The following is an 18,681-nucleotide window of genomic DNA, read 5'->3' on the forward strand; positions in this document are numbered from 1 at the left end:
ATGTATGTAATATAGAAAGCAGAGTTGATCATCGAAGTAGAAGATAGTAGTGGTGTGAAAACAAGGAAGATGCGTGAAGGTAGATAACTAGTGAATTCCTCTTAGGTTGCATCAATCCTTTACATAACACTTAATTCGTCAGTTAGTGTAGTAGTGATTATTAGACATCTAAATGCCTTTTATTTCATACATCGTGCTGTAATAATACAAGTACGTACTATGAGCAGGTACTCAAAATATGACTGTAGTTTTTCTAAGGTGCAATACCGTCTGTTTAGATAATAGAAAAATATTCCCCTGTCTTAGATTTCAAATCAATCATTCTCAAAATATTGGATAGGGTGGACGAAGGTCATTATAAGCGTTTTACATTTGATGCTTAGGTATCTAGTAAGTGCAAAAACATGAATGATCTTATTAAGTCCTTTCTCCTGCTTGAACTAATGTTTTTGGAATAAAATGTATTCTATGTATAACAATTTAGGTAAAACAGTAATAGTTCTTAAGACAACAGTAATAGCGTCGAAAATCGTGGACATTCTTGCATGAATATTTCTGAATGTGCAGCAACGAATCATCAAGAGAACCGATCTCAATGACATCGGAGAATTTTATTCACGTGTATAATTCAGGTTTTTAACGGGTGAGTTAAAGCGAACCGCAATTATCGTCGAACTAAACGAGTTGCATTAATCGTCGGTCATTGGACATTGCCAATCGAGCGAATAAAACTTGGCCGGGATCAAAGCGTAAATCTTCCTAATAGCGCGAATACACGCGCCTCTGTGTATGAAAGAGCTATGGAAACCCTGCCTTTAATTCGTCTTCTATTTAATTGAACAGTGAGTTTTGTAAACAATGATTTCTTCATGGTTCAATCCACGCACGTAAAAAAAAGTACCTCCGGAATAAAGGTGGAAGGAAAGAGTGATCATACAAAGGGACAAAGGATATTGACAGTTATTTCTTTTTGTTCGTTAGCTGACAATTTCTTAAAACTTATATACGCAGAACAAACAGCCTTTAGCGATCGATTTGTGAATGGGTAAACCTTGAAAATGATACCTACATATGTTATTGATCCCAAACTGTAATTATTCTTCGAAAGAATAGTGTGCTTTCTTGTTTTCCCCATTAGAGATTATTCATTAATATATGTTTTTAATTACTGTAAAATCGTGATCATCGTAAAAACAGAGCCAATAGAGAAACGTGACTTCTCGTGATCTTCTCAATTTCTGTTTTTACTTGGGTCAGACTATTATAGAGGCATGAGTGCATTAGTGCCGGCAGATTAACCCATTGGTCAAACTCCGTTTAAATTGCGTTCAGAACAATGTTCACGTGCGCTGCCATGCAATGATCCACTCACGTTCGCCTTCTCCCTCTCACATCCTTGAAACTTATACTACCGGACTGGATGCAGATTAGATTAATTAAATGGTTCGGTTATAGGTCTGCAGGCTGCGTGACCGATCACCATGCTGCAAATCTCCTTAATTCTCTGGTCAAGTTCATGTCTGTGGTTAGACTGTTGTCGCGACTCTGTCAACACTTTTTCGTTATCCAATCGATTCAACATCTGATTTTGCTGAAAATACAACTAATTGGTAAATAATGTAAATAATTCGTGTTTTATTTTTCATTTCGTACAAGTTAATCTGTAGCTACAGAAATTTTCTTGAAATTTATTTTGATACACAATGACTAGATCACCTAACACATGAATTTCAATTACGTAAACTATTGTTAATTAGACATAATTATATTTAACAGAATGATCATAAATGTAATAAAGGTAAATTATAGTATTGCTATTATGTATTATATTAAAAAAAGATATGTACTTTGATACATACATGACAAAGTATGTACTTTGATCTTAAACGAAACAACTAATTCATGGAAAAAATACAGCTATTATTATAGTAGTTGGCATAGTATAATACCTACATGTTAATCAAGTAATGTGTGCAAAATTAATAATATAAATTTGAAAAAACATATTACATATTATACTAGTAAAATGTTACCAAATATATTTATCTCAGAATTATCATTAATAGGAAGTGTTATGTATACATAATCTCACTTCCGCTTTTTACAGTTTACTATTAGGAAGTTAACCAAAAGTTGATAAAAGTCAAGTATAGACTTAACTTCCTTGTAAAGTTATAAAACAAATTCACTTACATATCCTACACAGAAGAAAATATATACCTATATCTAGAAAATAAGAAACGAACATTCACACTCATTCAAAGTAAAGAATGTTGATCACGATACAAACAGTTGACACTTCCTCTATTTATATATTCGTAAGTTATGCCTCCTATTCAATATTGTTGCGTAAAAACGGAGCAAGTTTTCAGTAAGATTTGTAAGATATTGCATTGTACTTCGATTTAGATAAGCTCGACACTTGCCTATATGGATCTGGATTACCCAAGTTTAACGGTTCACTTTAAACTATGTTACAACGCAAGTACATCGTTGAATTTTTGAAATTTGACGTATTGCATGAACCACGCGAGAAGGTTCTGTTCTGGCAGAATTAAAGAGCAAGTCCGACTCGTGATCGAACCAGATCCTGATATCTAACGATTTCTCAAGCACTTCCTCTTACATGGATCTACGGTTCTTTCTCAAGAAGACACTCATGATCCCCCACAATGCGAAAGGAGTGCACCCCGCCGGATCGAATCCCGCCGAAAGGCGAACCGCCAAGAAACTCGACCAGCCGCGATTACAAATAACGATAAATTCCCGGGCCGAGCAGCGGTTACATTAAAACCCTCTCACACTCCGTGTTGTGCCCGTGAATTGGTGTAGTTGGCTGTCCCACGGAGAAGTTGGCGCGAGGAACGATCATGATTTCGCTCAGCCGAGATAAGGGTTTCGCGTATGACATGTCTCGGACTGGCTCGCACCCCCAGCCTCTCGTCCAGGCAACTTCTACTTCTAGATTGGAATCCATAGCGACTTGTAGCTTTGCGGCTCTCGGGACCCGCGAGCATCGATCGGCCTTCTTTATTCATTTGCAAACGAATAAATAAGTGTGCACACCGAGGGACGGTGTACGGTCGACCGATAAGATAGGGCTCTGTAAATCTGCTAGTTACTTAACAGGTCGCCGAACGATCTTCGGCCGCCCTCCTTACTCCCCCTCTCGCCCGGCTACGTTCTTTATTACTTCATGCCCCAAGGATAGTGTTTTTGTTTCCGAGCTGCCTTCGTTCCAAGATAACAAAGCTTGGACACACGTAACCCGTTACTGATCGCCTAACAAACACCGCGAATTGCCATAACTCCTGCTACGAGCAGCGGGATGAAAACGTTCGAGAGTCGAACGAACATTGGAAAGGGGAACACTGAGAAACCACCAGGGCTCTTTCGAGCGAATTCAACTGGCAAAGTCTCGACATTCAAAGCGGAAAAGTGTGAAACATCGAATCTTCTATATCATAAACGATGAAGTGTCATTCGATCTCATTTTTTCTCTAAATTCTAAAGGATAGATTCTTCTGTCTATGTATAACCAATCTTGCCCTCCATGTATCTAGCAATAAACTAAATACTAGCGTCGTTTATTCAAGTTTTAATGCACACATAATAAATTCCACAAGATTTAATTTAGATTTTGTTTTAAAAATTGCTAGCTGTATTAGGTAGGTATACTAATTATAATCTTATCTATAACTTCATCTGAAGTAAACATTACCCAACAACTTCCTTTAAAATCTCCCTTTCCGAAAGAACATTCAGGGGCCGGCGAAGACAAACGACAAAACAACGATGGTAGTTGCAAAAGCAAATCGTTCCTATTTAACAGTCGAGTAAGCCAAGGAACCGGCACCTGTACTTGCCGTAAAACGCACTCCCTCCTTGAGTCGCAGGAAAGGGAAAAACGAATGGTCCGTAACTCATCCAACCAACAGCAGTCATTCGGGAACAAAGGAAACTTGGTCGCCAAGATCGCGAGCAAGCAAGCAAGCTAGCTAGCGGGGTGCTGAACGTGGGGACCCCGAGTTGCAAACATGGCAATCGTAATGGAAGGAGACTTCCATCTTGCGCTTTAGTGTCTACCCGGAGATAGATTAACCGTGTGCAACCACGGCTATGCCTGCCTGCCACCCCCACCTTCTCCGCGGCGCTCGTACAAAAGTATAATATGTACTATCGTCTATCCTCTCCTCGCTAGGAGCCCTCCGTGCCCCTCTAGTTTGTTCCGGTACCCCACTCCTGTGTCGATCCGTCGTAGCGACGTCAGAGTGGGGGTTGGAGGTGGAAAACCGGGCGGCGGTGGTTCATTACATGGCACGAACACCTTGGACCGATGAGAAAGTGTGCATCCACACGCACGCGGTGCAAGCAGCCGCGTATGCAACGAGTAAGAAAGCGTATTAGGTACGCAGGCATGCGATCCCTGGCAGAAGGAGGGCGGGCCGACAAGACAGGTGCGAGCCAATCGCGGCCCGCCACGTGCAATTTCCCTCGGCGTCTCTCTTTCCCCGTCCATTTCTCATTCCTCCTCTATCTCTCCCTGCCTCCCTGTCTTGCTTCTGCGCCCGCCGCCACTGCCGCCACTGCCACCGCCACCACCGCCGCCGCCGCCGCCGCCGCCGCCGCCGCTGCTGCTAACTTATTTAAACGAGACTCGACCCCGTCACTGCGAGTACGAATCCCTTTCGTATTCGGCACCGATGCGCCGTGACTCGAGAGCAACGACCCCCAAGCAATGATTCTTCGGCCGCTGCTTTTATCGATCGGTCTCCTTTGTCCCGCGACCTTGTACTCCACAGGATGCATCAAACTCTGTCTCTTCTGAAGAAACCTCCTTCCCTTCCCTATAATGTTCAACCGATCGTTTATCCTTTTAAGACTGTATCGGAGTTTACTTGATTTCACGACGTTTCGGCTCGGTCACTCTCGCAATTCCTTGCTCCAATTATTTTCCACGATCTCTTTTATACTCTGTTGATCGAAGAATACACGTACGACTAAACAGCGTAACTGGTGCGCGGAAATTTTGCAAAGTTTGCTCGATGAAGATCGAAGATCCGAGACAAGATATTCTGTCTACTTACGTGAAAGTAGACGGAACGTCTAGCAACGTGTTCTCAGGAAATTCGAATAGTTTCTTTTGAGTGAAGTGTTTGTACTTCTCGATACAGGAAGCTGTTGCTCCTTGAAAGTGAATTATGACTTCCGATCTATTTACGCATTGTCACTAGTCCCAGGATTTCGCTGTCCTTCGTCGAAGAGCAGGAGGTCTCGTGCTTATGATTTACTGAGCAATAAATCATCTGTAGACCCAGGGTAGCACTTTCGACAAAGGTTAGACAAGACAGCTTGTGCCACGGGCCCAAGACAATTGTGCCCAAGATGTTGCGTAACTGAGCACTAAATGTCCGCCTGCTTTTGACCTGCAGGAGGTTACTTGACTGAGGAAAGGAACCCAGACTATTGCCCCGTGTCTGAACCCCTGGTGCAACCACCTGCATCGCATGCTGTGTTACTGGATGCTCTACTGAATTCGTTCTTCTGATTTTTGCACTCGCTAGGGCAGTTTGGGCTAAAACCATTAACTTTCTATCTCTCGAAAAGATGATTTATTTTTCTGTATTCATCTAAATGTCTATGCAAGTAATTTTACTGATGTAGATACAATACAATGCGAAAGCGAATTTTCTGAAAGATAAGTTCTCTTGAAGCATACTCAACTATGTATGTATGTACCTTTAAATACAGATTAGAATTGATCATGAAGCCATAGGAAACGTCAGTGTGCGCACCCAACAATACGTAATCGAGTTAAAGCTAATTTATGTCCAGAGTATATACTATAATTCTGTAAAGTTCTATTCAACTATTAATCACACCTAGTCGTTTCTTTCTTCCAAAAGTAGCGTCATGGTAGATTCTACACTTATTATTTTGGAAGTTTGAAATCTACCAATTCATTGGTAAGAAATTTGTATATATTCATAACTGAAGACACTTTATTTACTACAATTTCACTGTATAAGTTGATAGTTAAATATCACTCAACGAGCTAAACTATATCCTGCTTCGTATTTGTTTATTATTATAAGCCAAACTGATGATGGCCAGTGACCTATGCAAGGATTTAGAACAGCAATAAATGGCTGTCCTTGTAATACTTATCTATTATTTATTAGTTCAGCTGCAAAGTATATCTTTATTCACTACGTACTACGGCGAAAAAGCAGAAATGGCATCCGTAATTTTCATGCTTATTAGATTCTGTAATATTATCTAAATTTGACTTTACGTTAAAAACGAAGGAAAAAACAGTATACACATGTATTAAGAAAAATAGAGGTGGCAAAAGCCAGCCGAATCTGCACTTTTCTAGTCCCGAGTACCGCTTGGCAAATGAGAAGAGAGGTTCGCACGCAGAAAGGCAGATACAGAAGCTGCGCAGTGTAGGTGGAAAGGAAGGAGAGGAGTTCCTCTCCATATAATAATTAATAACCGAGCGCTGAGTGGTTAGTGTAGGCTCCGCCTTCTACCCCTGATTTATGAACCGCACCGCCTTCTCTGTCATAACCGGGTGTACAAGCTTGCGTCTAGTGGGGAGTATGAACCGATAGTGGGGATGGGCAACGGTGGTAGGAGAGAGGTGACGCGTGACGTTGTACGACAGTACCTACGCCCAAGCCAGTTCTATACCGAGCGATCAGTTGGTTTTCGTCCTTGCCGGATGGCACGAGTGACGCGCGAACGTCCGCCCTAAACGCAGCGCAGCTTCCACGCGCCATCGCAAGTCGGCGCCACGCACGAGCCTCGAGCCACGGAACGGTGGAGTCATGCAGCTCATGAGATGGAGCATCACGCGCCGTCTCGAGTGCCGTGGGATCAACCAGGACACTTGTAGACCTGCCAGAGTCTCGAGTCCCCGATATTCTGGTACGGTTTGACCTTGAACCGTGCAGCAAACCTTATCTCGCGCTTTCTTAGAGATGTAGCTCGCTTTCTTTCCTTCTACGCTCGTCGCACGAATAGCAACTTGCATGTACTCCGTTTCATTCTGAAGTGTGAATTCGATCAGTGGTGAGGTCAGTTGGTGGCGAATGGAACGTTAGCTAGTTCGTTTCGAACGGGTCCGCGAGGCCCGCCGGGAATAGTAATTGCGTGGTTTCCATTTTTCATTGGCCTCGGTGCGCTTATTAAAAGTTTCCAGTGGTACGAGTTTCACGCACGGCATCCTGAAATACTAATTACCAAGTCGCTGAATCTTATCAGTGACATGAATGTACGTGCGATTCTGTCCCAGGGTTTTCGCTGCGAATTCTGACACAGTTTTCCGACAAAACAGTGATTATAGATTTTTAGAAAATTAACATCCTCTACATAATCAGTATTGATTAATTTTGACAGTAAGAGTAGGGTTCTATAGTAAAAAATGATTTGAGTTTGATGTGATGATAAACATGTTAGGTTCTGTCTTTTTGTTTACCCTGACAATCGTGTAATCAAATTTTAATAAAATTAAAATATGTAATACAATTACTGTTTGTAATACAAGCAAAAATATAAATGTTTTGATTTATCGATACGCTTCAAATATATTACTACACATAACGACACTGATCTGTTTCAGGGGAGGAAAATGACTTCACGTCAGATGGTGAAGAAAGTGGTGGTGGAGGAGGCGGTGGCGACGAGGCCGTGGATCTCACGGCAGCCAAGTCTCATCAGGGTGACGAGGACGACAAGGATCAGGAAGATGGTTTGGAGGAGGAGGAAGAAGAAGGCGTGGACGAGCAAGATGACCAGGAGGACGATGAGGAAGGGTCGCGTAAACAAATGCGTCACCAACAGGATGCGGAGAACAATAATAATTTTGTAGAGGGTGTTGCGCCTGCAGGATTGTTCCCACCCGCCGGCACTAGTCATGTCACTTTGGAAGCTCTTCAAAATACAAAGGTAGCAGTCGCTCAGTTTGCGGCGACAGCTCTAGCCGGTGGTGCGGATAGTGAAGCAGCTTTGCAAGATTTGGCACTATTGCAAAGTACGTTATACACCCTTCAGCATCAGCAAGTGTTCCAGTTACAGCTAATTAGCCAACTTCAACAACAGTTGTCCATCACGCATAATCAAACAGTCCAACAGCAAACCACAAGTGAATTGTCAGATAGTAAAGAAATCTCTTCGTCTCCCATCATCCAACCGAAACCTCTGTCGAGCCTGACGTCGCCACCGTCATCGCGTCCACCGAGTCTCCAACAGACTTCACCAGTTTCAATGACGGTGAATTTGTCTCAGGAACGGCCAACGTCAACCAGCAGTGCTTCACCTTTGAATCTTCCGTTGGCATCGTCAAATGTAACAGGCACAACTGCGACCACTAGCAGTAGTCAAGTGCCAATGTCTCATCAGATGCCGCCACTTTGCTCGATCAGTTCTTCACTAGCATCGTCAATAATAACTAATACGGATCCACCACCGTTACACGAGCCAAACACTCTGGAAATGTTGCAAAAGAGAGCTCAAGAAGTACTGGACAACGCCAGTCAAGGTCTGTTAGCCAACAATTTGGCTGACGAACTTGCGTTTAGGGGAGGTAAAGGTTCCCGCCTCTCTCCGTACGACTCAAAGTCTGGTAGCGGCCGCGGAGAACCGTTCTTCAAGCATCGATGCCGCTACTGTGGCAAGGTGTTCGGCAGCGATTCAGCACTTCAGATCCACATACGATCACACACAGGTGAGCGACCTTTTAAATGCAACGTCTGCGGCAGCCGCTTCACCACGAAAGGGAACTTGAAGGTCCACTTCCAAAGACATACGGCCAAGTTTCCACATGTTAAGATGAACCCGAATCCCGTTCCGGAACACCTGGACAAGTACCATCCACCCTTGCTACAGCAGATCGCCTCTGGTCAAAGACCAATGCCGTCCCCACCACCGCCGCCACCTTCTCATCATCCCTCTTTTCACCCGGCGGCGGCGGCACACGGTTTTTTACCTCCTCAACCGCCCCTGCCACTTAGTCTAGCTCTTCCCGGTATGCCTCCCTTGTATAGATCACCAGTTGTCGCTCATCGGGACGATCAGGACACTCCGGAGAATTTGAGTAAACCTGTAACCACTGCCCCGACCATGTCTCCACATTCCCCCGCGGTTGTATCGAACTCTCGTCATTCCTCACAAGACAATCACCAACAACAAAAGCAGCAGCTCGAACAGAGGGACGAGATCAAACTCGAACAGCGATCCCCTATGCAAGAGCAGTATCAGCATCGACCTACGAGCCAGGAAGCTGCTGAAAGGATAACTCCAAAGAAGGAACCAGAGGAAGCCGAAGAACCCACGGAAGAAGAGAGCGAGGACTTTGAAGAAGCAACGAGGCGGTACCTGAACTCGCCTCAATCTTCTGTCCATCCATCCTCTCAACCACAAACTTATGAAGACTGCAGCATGGAAAGCAAAATCAGTGGACGGCTGGAAGGAGACGGCGACATGGAAGTAGATGAGGAAATCGAGGAACAGCCCGAAAACTTGTCTGGCCGAGGAGTCATCAATCGTTTACCCCAACAAATTGTTGCGTATCCTGGTGCATCTCCGGCGAGTAGTAGTGCAAGTAGCGGAAGTCTTCAAACGTCTTTCGCGGGAATTCTTTTCCCCGGGCCACCCGGACATCATCAAATACCCCATCACGCTACTTCTTCGGCTGTAAACACTCCCACCGTTTCGGCTAGTGAAATGATCGATCCAGCAAAGGACCCTGCCATCTATTCCAGCTTGTTACCTCGACCAGGCAGTAACGATAATTCCTGGGAAAGCTTGATAGAGATAACAAAAACTTCGGAAACGTCCAAACTGCAACAGTTAGTTGACAACATCGAACATAAATTAACCGATCCTAATCAATGTGTGATCTGCCATAGAGTACTGTCCTGCAAAAGCGCATTGCAAATGCATTACAGAACCCATACTGGCGAACGTCCATTTAAATGCAAGATTTGCGGACGTGCATTTACGACTAAGGGTAACTTGAAAACTCATATGGGTGTACACAGGGCGAAACCACCACTCAGAGTATTGCACCAGTGTCCAGTTTGCCACAAAAAATTCACAAACGCGCTTGTCCTGCAGCAACACATCAGGTTGCACACTGGCGAGCCAACGGAACTTAGTCCAGAACAAATCCAAGCTGGCGAAGTAAACGAGTTTCCACCAGGTTATCCTCATCATCCCTTGGCATCGTTCCTTCCACAAGGATTTCCACCAATGCATCCTGCAGGGGCTGGTTTTCCATTAGGTTTCCCTCCAGCCAGGCAACAAGCGATGGAAAGACAACCTCAAGATAGTGATGTGAGCATCAAAGAAGAAGCTCAACAGCAACATCAACAACAGCAGCAAAGGTATTCCGAAGAGCACAGCGAGGAGGCTGAAGATCAAGAAGACGAAGAAGAAGATCGTAGGGACGATGACGAAAGGTGCGATGTAAATCGTGATAGCCGCGGTGACTTAGAAGACGAACAAGATCACGAAAGTGAAGAGAACGAGCATAAAGAGGTCTCTCTGCCTAATTTCTCTACTTCTCTGGCTGCCCTTGAAAATCAAGTGCGAACTATCACCACCATAGCTACGTCTACCGCAGGCCATGCACCCAGGTCGCCACCTTTTCATCGTTACAACGGCAGTGAAAAGAGTAATAGTCCACCAAACGCTGGTGCGCCTTTGGATCTGACACCACGCGCAAACTCGACCCCAGCTGCAGTGGCATCGGTATCAACGCCGCCCCCACAAACCACAACACACCACCAACACCCATTCGGGATGTTTGCAGGCCTACTGCAAGCAGTTTCCTCCTCATCGCCGGCTACGAGCAGCATAGGAGCCTCGAGCATAAACAGTGTTAGCTCGATGAACGCCATCACTCCCGGCTCCGGTGCCACTGGACCGTTGGCTTCGCTTACCACGTCAGCCGTGCTAGCTGCCACATCGACCTACAACCCGCTCGGCCTAGCTGTCGGTGGGCCAGCAGGTAGGCGCTGCTAGCATCAGGGCGAGCTGCAGTTCCTGCTACACCTTCCTGAGATCAATCTGACACGAATCACTGATCCTGACCGCCAGTCTGACTGATTCATCCGCCTTATCCAAGCTGTATATCGACATCCTGTTTGTGGTGTAGCCGGACCTAGCACTCCCACCCTCCCGCTTGACTCTTTTATGGATACCTTTGTCTTAATACTTCTCTCTATCTATACCTTTGTCACTTTTTTTCTTCGTTCGAGTCACTTTGTGATATTCTTCAGGAAAACGGAAGATGCAGAATTTATAGGCACAAATCAGTCTTGTATCCAACAGCTTTTGCGTTAAAAAAAAGTTGATACCTGTGAATGTTTGATAAATAAATAAAACTCTTGGTAAAATTGATTATTGCCTTTACGATTCATTTCACTCCTTCTATCGGATTCTTAGGAAACTGTGACTCTAACGTTATGTTCGAAATAGTATCGCGGATAAAATAATCGTTTCTAATTTTAAACTTTCGTGCAATAAACGTCTTCCTAACTTTCAAGTGTTTTACGGTACAGTCGGTCTGCTTTCATAGATTTGTAATAGATATTTCATCACTCAATCAGAGTTATAAATTGCTTTCACAATTGTAGTCTAATGCGGTAGTATCGGAGCAGAATTATAAAAAACTACAATCTGTTACAGTGCGTGGAAACACCACATGTAACATCTGCTACAAAACATTTGCGTGCAATTCCGCGCTGGAGATTCATTACCGGAGTCATACAAAGGAGCGACCTTTCAAATGCAGCATTTGCGACAGAGGATTTTCCACGAAGGTAATATAACTGTCTTTGATCGAATGGATTCTGTGAATAAAATTAGAGACGCTTCTTCGACCGCAAACAGACATTAGAAGCCGTTATAAGTTCTTCTTTCTTTTGCTAGATGGTATCATGATAATTTTATTTCACGTGACATCTAAATAATTATTTTCACTATGAAATTTCATACATATAATTTTTGCGCGCAGTCTTCTCTCACAATTGTTCAAAATCGATGGCCAAACTGATCTCGTTCAGATTTGGTGGCTACTGTATCTTTGTTTTTCTACGATACTTTCAGAACAATACTTCCGGGCAACAAATATGCATCTGCTCGTCTCAACCATTGCCCGCTAACAGTTCGATCACTTCGCTCGATTCCCAATATCGATCACCGTGTGCCAGTAATCGAGAGAAACCAAAACGCAGGCGGCGGCAGCCTGAGGATCGGAAGAACCGGGGGCGGAAAGGAACCGGAGGGGGGCGGGGGCTGACGCCTGTCTATCCTGCCATCCGCCTACCCCCGCTGATGTCGCCCGCCCTCGGACTTCTACCCTCGGTGCACGGCCTCCTGGTAAGAGCCTGCTAAATTTTAAAGATGACGCAAGAACGATGATAACACCACTGTGTATTTTAAAAAGCTTTTTACGCTGAGATTTAATCAAACGTAATCTAATTTGAAGTCATAAATTTCCTCGTATGTTTTCTTGCATTTCCTACTACTGTATGTCGTTTCTTCAGTGTTCATCTGTAAACCATCATCGTATTGCGGTATTCTATCTCTTTTATTACATTTCCTTCTCAAACATTGATTAATATATTGCCTCAGTAGTAGTTAAGCTTCAAAACATAAGAATTTATGCAGAGTGGTGTAATCGACGAAGTGATTGGACTACCTGAACGGTCGATTCATGATATTTAATAAAAATCATCTTCTTATTCACAGGGGAACATGAAGCAGCACATGCTGACTCACAAAATCCGCGACATGCCGCCTCATTTGTTTAGCGACACAAAACCACAGCATCAGCAACCATCTCAGGAACACGAGACCTCAAGGAGTCCTATGTGCGCCGACGATTCAAGCCTACCGCCACCTCCACCACCGCCGCCACCACCTCCTCCGATGCCTCCAACATCCATGGAGCAGACTATCCCGGTGAAGAGATCACCTGACGGCGACCTGCCAGCACCAAAGAGGCCAGCCAGTAAGTAATGAAATCGGTCAGAAAAGCGTTCAGTCTGCTTCTTCATCGAGCACATTTTGACCTGTCCAAGGCTTAGCTTGGCAGACTTAACTCTTCCGCTAACAAATTGCATCTAATCATAAGCTTCTATCGAAACACGAGAGTAGCATAAACAGCTTCGCTTACTCGCACGCCTGTGCTATTCTATACATTGCTGTTCTCTTTCCGCGTTCCTGATGGCAAATTTGGGCCTCTTTTCAGCCTTTCGTCTTCTATCTTCCCTGATCGCAGACTTAGCTTCGAATCAAATCCTCCTTGATCGTCGGGATCATGAAGGTTTACTTGAAAAAGCAGCAACACCGACTTAAACCCTGTGAATGTTGTGTCAGGGCCTGTTTAGCGAAACTGTGTGTGTATTTGCAGGCGTGCCGAGCAAACACTTGTGCCAGATTTGCAATAAGAATTTCTCCTCATCTTCGGCGCTCCAGATCCATATGAGAACTCACACAGGCGACAAACCGTTCCGATGCACCGTCTGTCAGAAGGCCTTCACCACCAAGGGTAATCTCAAGGTACATACACAATTTTCCCCTCTCTCTTTCTCTCTCTATCTCTTTTTCTCCTGCTGTTCTCGTGTCTCCGAATTTTTCGAGTTTCTTCACTAACACTTAGCTAGCTGCTACTGCTTGTACTAACGCCAACGCGTAACGTACAATACCGCAAGCTCGATGAAAGATCAGCGTGACTATCGAACTTGAATAGGTCGATTGAACGAGTCGAATTTTTCGTCCTCAGGTGCACATGGGCACTCATATGTGGACCAATGGAGCCTCTCGTCGAGGACGCCGAATGTCGCTGGATCTTCCTCCCCTTCCCATCACGCCCAAGGACTCGGAGTTCCTTCAGCGGCGGCCGGATCTCTTTTACCCGTATCTACCCGCGCCGTTCCTTAATGGTGTACAACAGAAAGTAAGTAATCATCGTCGAACATTCTTTTATCACGGCTGCCTCGAATCCTACAATACAATAATTCTAATTTCGAAATGTTGATTTATTGAATTCTCTGTATCATCTTTCATGTAGAAAAGTCACTGTAGAAAATTTTCAAATTCAAGAGTGACTAACAACCACCCTTTATTTCGTTTTTATAGGTAATTGTCCCCGAATAAACTTAACCAGACGGCGTGCATTACTTACAGCTGAACGAGATCTCGGTGATCCAAAGTAACAATGGGTTATCGAGTCATTCGGTGGCCAGTGGAAAATATGCGGGCCTATTCGGCTCGGTGTACGCAGCCGGGACTGGATTCCCTCTGGACAAGCAGCCCATGGTAGGAAGCAGCAACGGACCCCTGATCGACGCGAAAGCTTCGATCCCGTCCGGGTCTATGCTCTTCCAGACGCCATCGCCGTCCCATTCGCCCGGCACTCCGTCGTCCAACAGTAGTAATCAAAATTCCAGTATTCCCACGTGGACAGGTGACGCTCTTCAACATCACTTCGACAGGGAGACCCCCAGCAGGTCGGAGAGCAACTCAACGCCACCATCCGCCCGGCTCACGCCACCTCCGCCAACCAGAGGCGAAGGCCTGGCTACGTGAAGTTCAATCGATACATATCTTCTCTCTACAAAGTTCCACGCGTTCGCGAACTAAACTCCGGCATGGCTCACCAGAGAGATGATGTAGACTCGGAAGAAAGTGTTTAAGTACATCCGAGCCGAAGGACTCAGGAACCCAAGTCCATCGACATATCCCTCCTGACACCTAAAGCCAGCAGACACCATGTTCCTATTGTCACACTAGTCTTAAACAAGTTAAAAAGGACCGATGGGCCCGACAGCTGGAGGTCCCACCGTCAGCGGATGTGAGTTTCTGTCTGCAGAACACCCGCGACGTGATTTCTTACGAGGGTCCGACGGACACGACGTCTAGACTGAATCATCGGGGCCGCGAACACGTGACGTCGTGACGCCTAGACTGAGCCGTTCGGGCCACAAGACACGTGGCGTCGCGACGTCTCTGCCCCCCTATATATTTTGACCGTCCATGCGCGACAGTGATGGTCACTTCATTTAGGTTATCTTACGTTATAAATATATGTAGGGTGTCTCATTTAACTTGACTACACTGCCGTCGTCGTTGCCGCTAACACATTACGATAAGGAATTAGTAACCGTTAACGGCATTGGAGACATTCAGGGATCGCTGGAGTTACGTGATACACCCTAAAGAAAAGATATAAATATATACATAAAAAGAGAAAGATATATATATATATATATATACATACATATATAAATATGAAACGTTATATTGGTGCGAAGGGGTATGAGTGCGCGAGTTGTATACACGTGCGAGTACATGCGTCGCTTCCCTTTTTCGAGACGGTTGTTTTTAAAAATTTAGAGGCGGATCCGGCAACGCCCCTCACTGTGATACGAGAGGAGCAGCCTGCAATCATTTAAACCAATGTACTTATACTTTGTATCATAGTATTATTATTATTATTATTATTATTATTATTTACACATGCCGTACAGCCTGCATTGCAATGTGTCCCGTCGTTTTGTGTAATGGAAAAATAGCCGACATTGTCTTGTGTTCCCCGAACCCCATCAATTTCAACTTTTTTCCCGAGTAAAACGTCAGTAAACTGCTGCTCGGAAGAAATTCAACTTAATTTTTTTAGAATACAGTGTTTCGTTACTAGTAACATTACCGCTAATTATTTAAGTGGAAAAACAGATTGTTGTTTCGTTTCACGTTACTGCATGTATAATTAGCTACACAATTTACTAGCGTGAAAAGTATGATTTTCTCTACCTTCAGCCTTCTCTTTGATCGTATGATGCGTAAAATTTTCTCTAAAGCGTCTTATGTTATGGAGACATATAAGTGTTGAATTTTTTTCAAACATTAACAAATGTTTTCATAAATTGTTTGTAGGACATCAAGACATTTCTAACAGAAAATACACATACTTTTTGTTAACAATTCAATTTTAATCGTTTTATGGTCAAATGTTTATTCGATACTAGAGTTGCGCATCATGTGACAAGAAAAAACCAAATAAGAGGCTAAATTTGTTTTAACGACGAATCATATGCACTAATTATACTCGCAGACCTATTAAGTAATGAATTATTGAAACCTGTATAAATAATTTATTCGTTATTTATTATGTATGTACGTGAAAGCCGAAATTAGGAAAAATTTATTGGTCATAAAGCACATTACGTCCACAAAAAATTAAAATAATAAAATCATTTGAACACGTATTTTCGTTAACATGGAGAAATCCCAAAGGAATACTTTAAATTCTATATTAACATTTTATCTTGTTCAAAATTGTGTGCGTGTTTAAAATGCGATAAATCGTGCATGCAGCACACCGTGCAATTGATCGTATACATTCATACTCAACAATTAATACTCGTGTGTAACGGCTTTCCTATATGCTCTCACTTTTAACCATGGAATGTGAAAATTACAAAAAAAGCATGAGCGGGACAATACGCATGTAAAAAATCTGTAAAAAGTAACGATAACAACGTACATATGTCCAGTAGGTACATTGCGTAATTTATCTGATTTTTATCTAGCTTAGGTGTAATCTTTTAAGAACTCCGTCGATTGGAAAACTTCAGTGTAAAACAAATAATCTAAAAATCACGGTACTCGTAAACTCAATGGTTTCTCGTAAATCAAAATTAATGAAAAAATGTGATGATTGAAGATGCTAGATACCAAGAATTCTAATATGAAACTTATTAGCTTCAGCAATGTTTTAAGGTGTCCTCCAACTATTAATACTTATTCGGAATATTTATTATGATTAAAGCAGTTACGTATACAAATGCTGCACAATCGTGTTAAATACAGAGGCATCAACAGTGCTGAAACAAGATACAATCTTGAAGAAAACTCTTGATTAAATTTTCATTTAAAAAAATAAATTATGAATCTTTTGGTTTTTGGTAATCAGAAAATCGTTTGCATACATACTGAAAGTTTCCTGCTACCGTAGATTCCAAATCAGTATTGTTGAACAGTTTTATGAACATTTTATAATGTACACAATAAGTATTAATCGTCTGGGAGTCCCTATAAACAAAAGTGGAATAACTTTCCTTTGATACAAGTTCTTTATTAATTGCGTTACTAAAGATACAACATTTTATTATACGATTCTAATAAAAATTCTCTTCTGAAGATGATCCACAAAAATTAAATGTTAAATACATATTTATAAATTCGTATATTGTTTCTAGTACTGAAAGTCTTTACTAGTTTAATACGTTCACTGTCGTAAAAACGTATGAGTCTGCTTCATAATGAACACATTCTACTTGTGCATAACATCTACAGTTTCATGTACACTAGGGCAGGAGTGAGCCAAATTGCACGACTATTCGGTGATTCGAAGCCAAAAAGAGGTATTAATATCAAGAAAGAGATGAAATTGTCCGCCAGTTTTAGTTGTGCAATATGTAGCAGCTCTATACCAAAATATACGACAATTTGCACTACACGCACCCTAGTGTATTCGCGACTTAATGCATTTTTTATACGTTCTATGCATAGACCCCTGTCTTATCTCACGCGCTGGTCGCGTGACCCGCAGTGACCGTGTTAAAAAGAAAGATAATTTACTTTAGTATAAAAATCAATGTTATTTTCTAAACGGAGTAAATTAATTTAAACTTCACAGTTTAAGTGAAAACTTTTAACTTATTAAGGTTCCATAGAGGTAAAATTCGTTGACAAATCTTCGGATCTAGCATCCTTAAATATAAGATGAAATCTAATTAATTTTGTACAAAAAAGAAGGCAAAACAATTCGGAAAAATATCAAGTAGATGTCATAGAAACGTATTGGATTTTTAAAAGCAGTTTTACGTAGATACAAGTACTTATACAAATTCGAAAAGTTAATTAAATGTACATTCTGAATGATATTTTGGTTTTCATAAAATCTTATGAATTGTGAAACATATCGATAACACGCATTTCTCGAGCAGTTATACTTTCTTTTTGCGGCAATGGTTAACACAAAATGAGTTTGACGTAAACTTCAATTCTGTCAACATGAAAACAAATTTCGAATTCAATATAAATTGAAACAAGTAAAAAACGAATGCATACAAGTGCAAGGAGAGGAAAGTGCAAGATCGCAGAAGTTGACTATAGAAAGAAAATCAAAAGTTTCTTGTTAGTCTAGAACCGACTGATTCTCGAACGAGAACAACGGATGTATAATATATACATAATATCAATGTAAATAATGAACACGTGATAAATATAGACGAAAGCGGATACAAAAATCCATGTAAATCCTTAGTGTGCTAAAATGTGCTAAAGTTAACTGGAATTCTCGTCACGTTCGAAATGAAAATCTCACGTGCTTGCACAATGACGTTTTTGAATACAAAAGAAATGAAAAGATAGGGTGAGGGGACGAAAAGCCCGGCAGCTATTCCCTAATTACAAAACTTCTGTGAGGTTCTCCAAAAACAACAAAGTATTGCTTGTACGATCTTAGGTTTTCTGTACATATTGTGTATAATCGATGTATAAACACGACTCTGTTAGCTGCGAAACCCGTCATTGTAGTTAAATTACATTACGGATCATTATACCTATATCACATCCAATAATAAACAATTATTATGAGAA

At 42.5% G+C, this 18,681-nt stretch overlaps 1 protein-coding gene across 3 annotated transcripts in view; it reads left to right on the forward strand.

Annotated features, from left to right (window-relative positions):
- Positions 1–18,681, forward strand: part of Salm (spalt major) — a 53,008-nt gene extending 34,327 nt beyond the window's left edge. Inside the window, exons 1-7 of one of the 3 annotated variants that reach the window (XM_076388946.1) lie at positions 6,945–7,082; positions 7,628–11,017; positions 11,698–11,831; positions 12,763–13,024; positions 13,427–13,575; positions 13,799–13,972; positions 14,203–18,681. In XM_076388946.1, coding sequence (XP_076245061.1) covers positions 7,834–11,017; positions 11,698–11,831; positions 12,763–13,024; positions 13,427–13,575; positions 13,799–13,972; positions 14,203–14,604 — 4,305 coding nt within the window. In that variant the 5' untranslated portion in view covers positions 6,945–7,082; positions 7,628–7,833 and the 3' untranslated portion in view covers positions 14,605–18,681. Of the gene's footprint in view, positions 1–6,944; positions 7,083–7,627; positions 11,018–11,697; positions 11,832–12,762; positions 13,025–13,426; positions 13,576–13,798; positions 13,973–14,154 lie in introns of those variants that run through there. The other 2 variants (XM_076388945.1, XM_076388947.1) reach the window with 2 other exon arrangements.

This window comes from Calliopsis andreniformis, chromosome 12, assembly GCF_051401765.1.
Source record: "Calliopsis andreniformis isolate RMS-2024a chromosome 12, iyCalAndr_principal, whole genome shotgun sequence".
In the NCBI taxonomy this organism is placed as follows: domain Eukaryota; kingdom Metazoa; phylum Arthropoda; class Insecta; order Hymenoptera; family Andrenidae; genus Calliopsis; species Calliopsis andreniformis.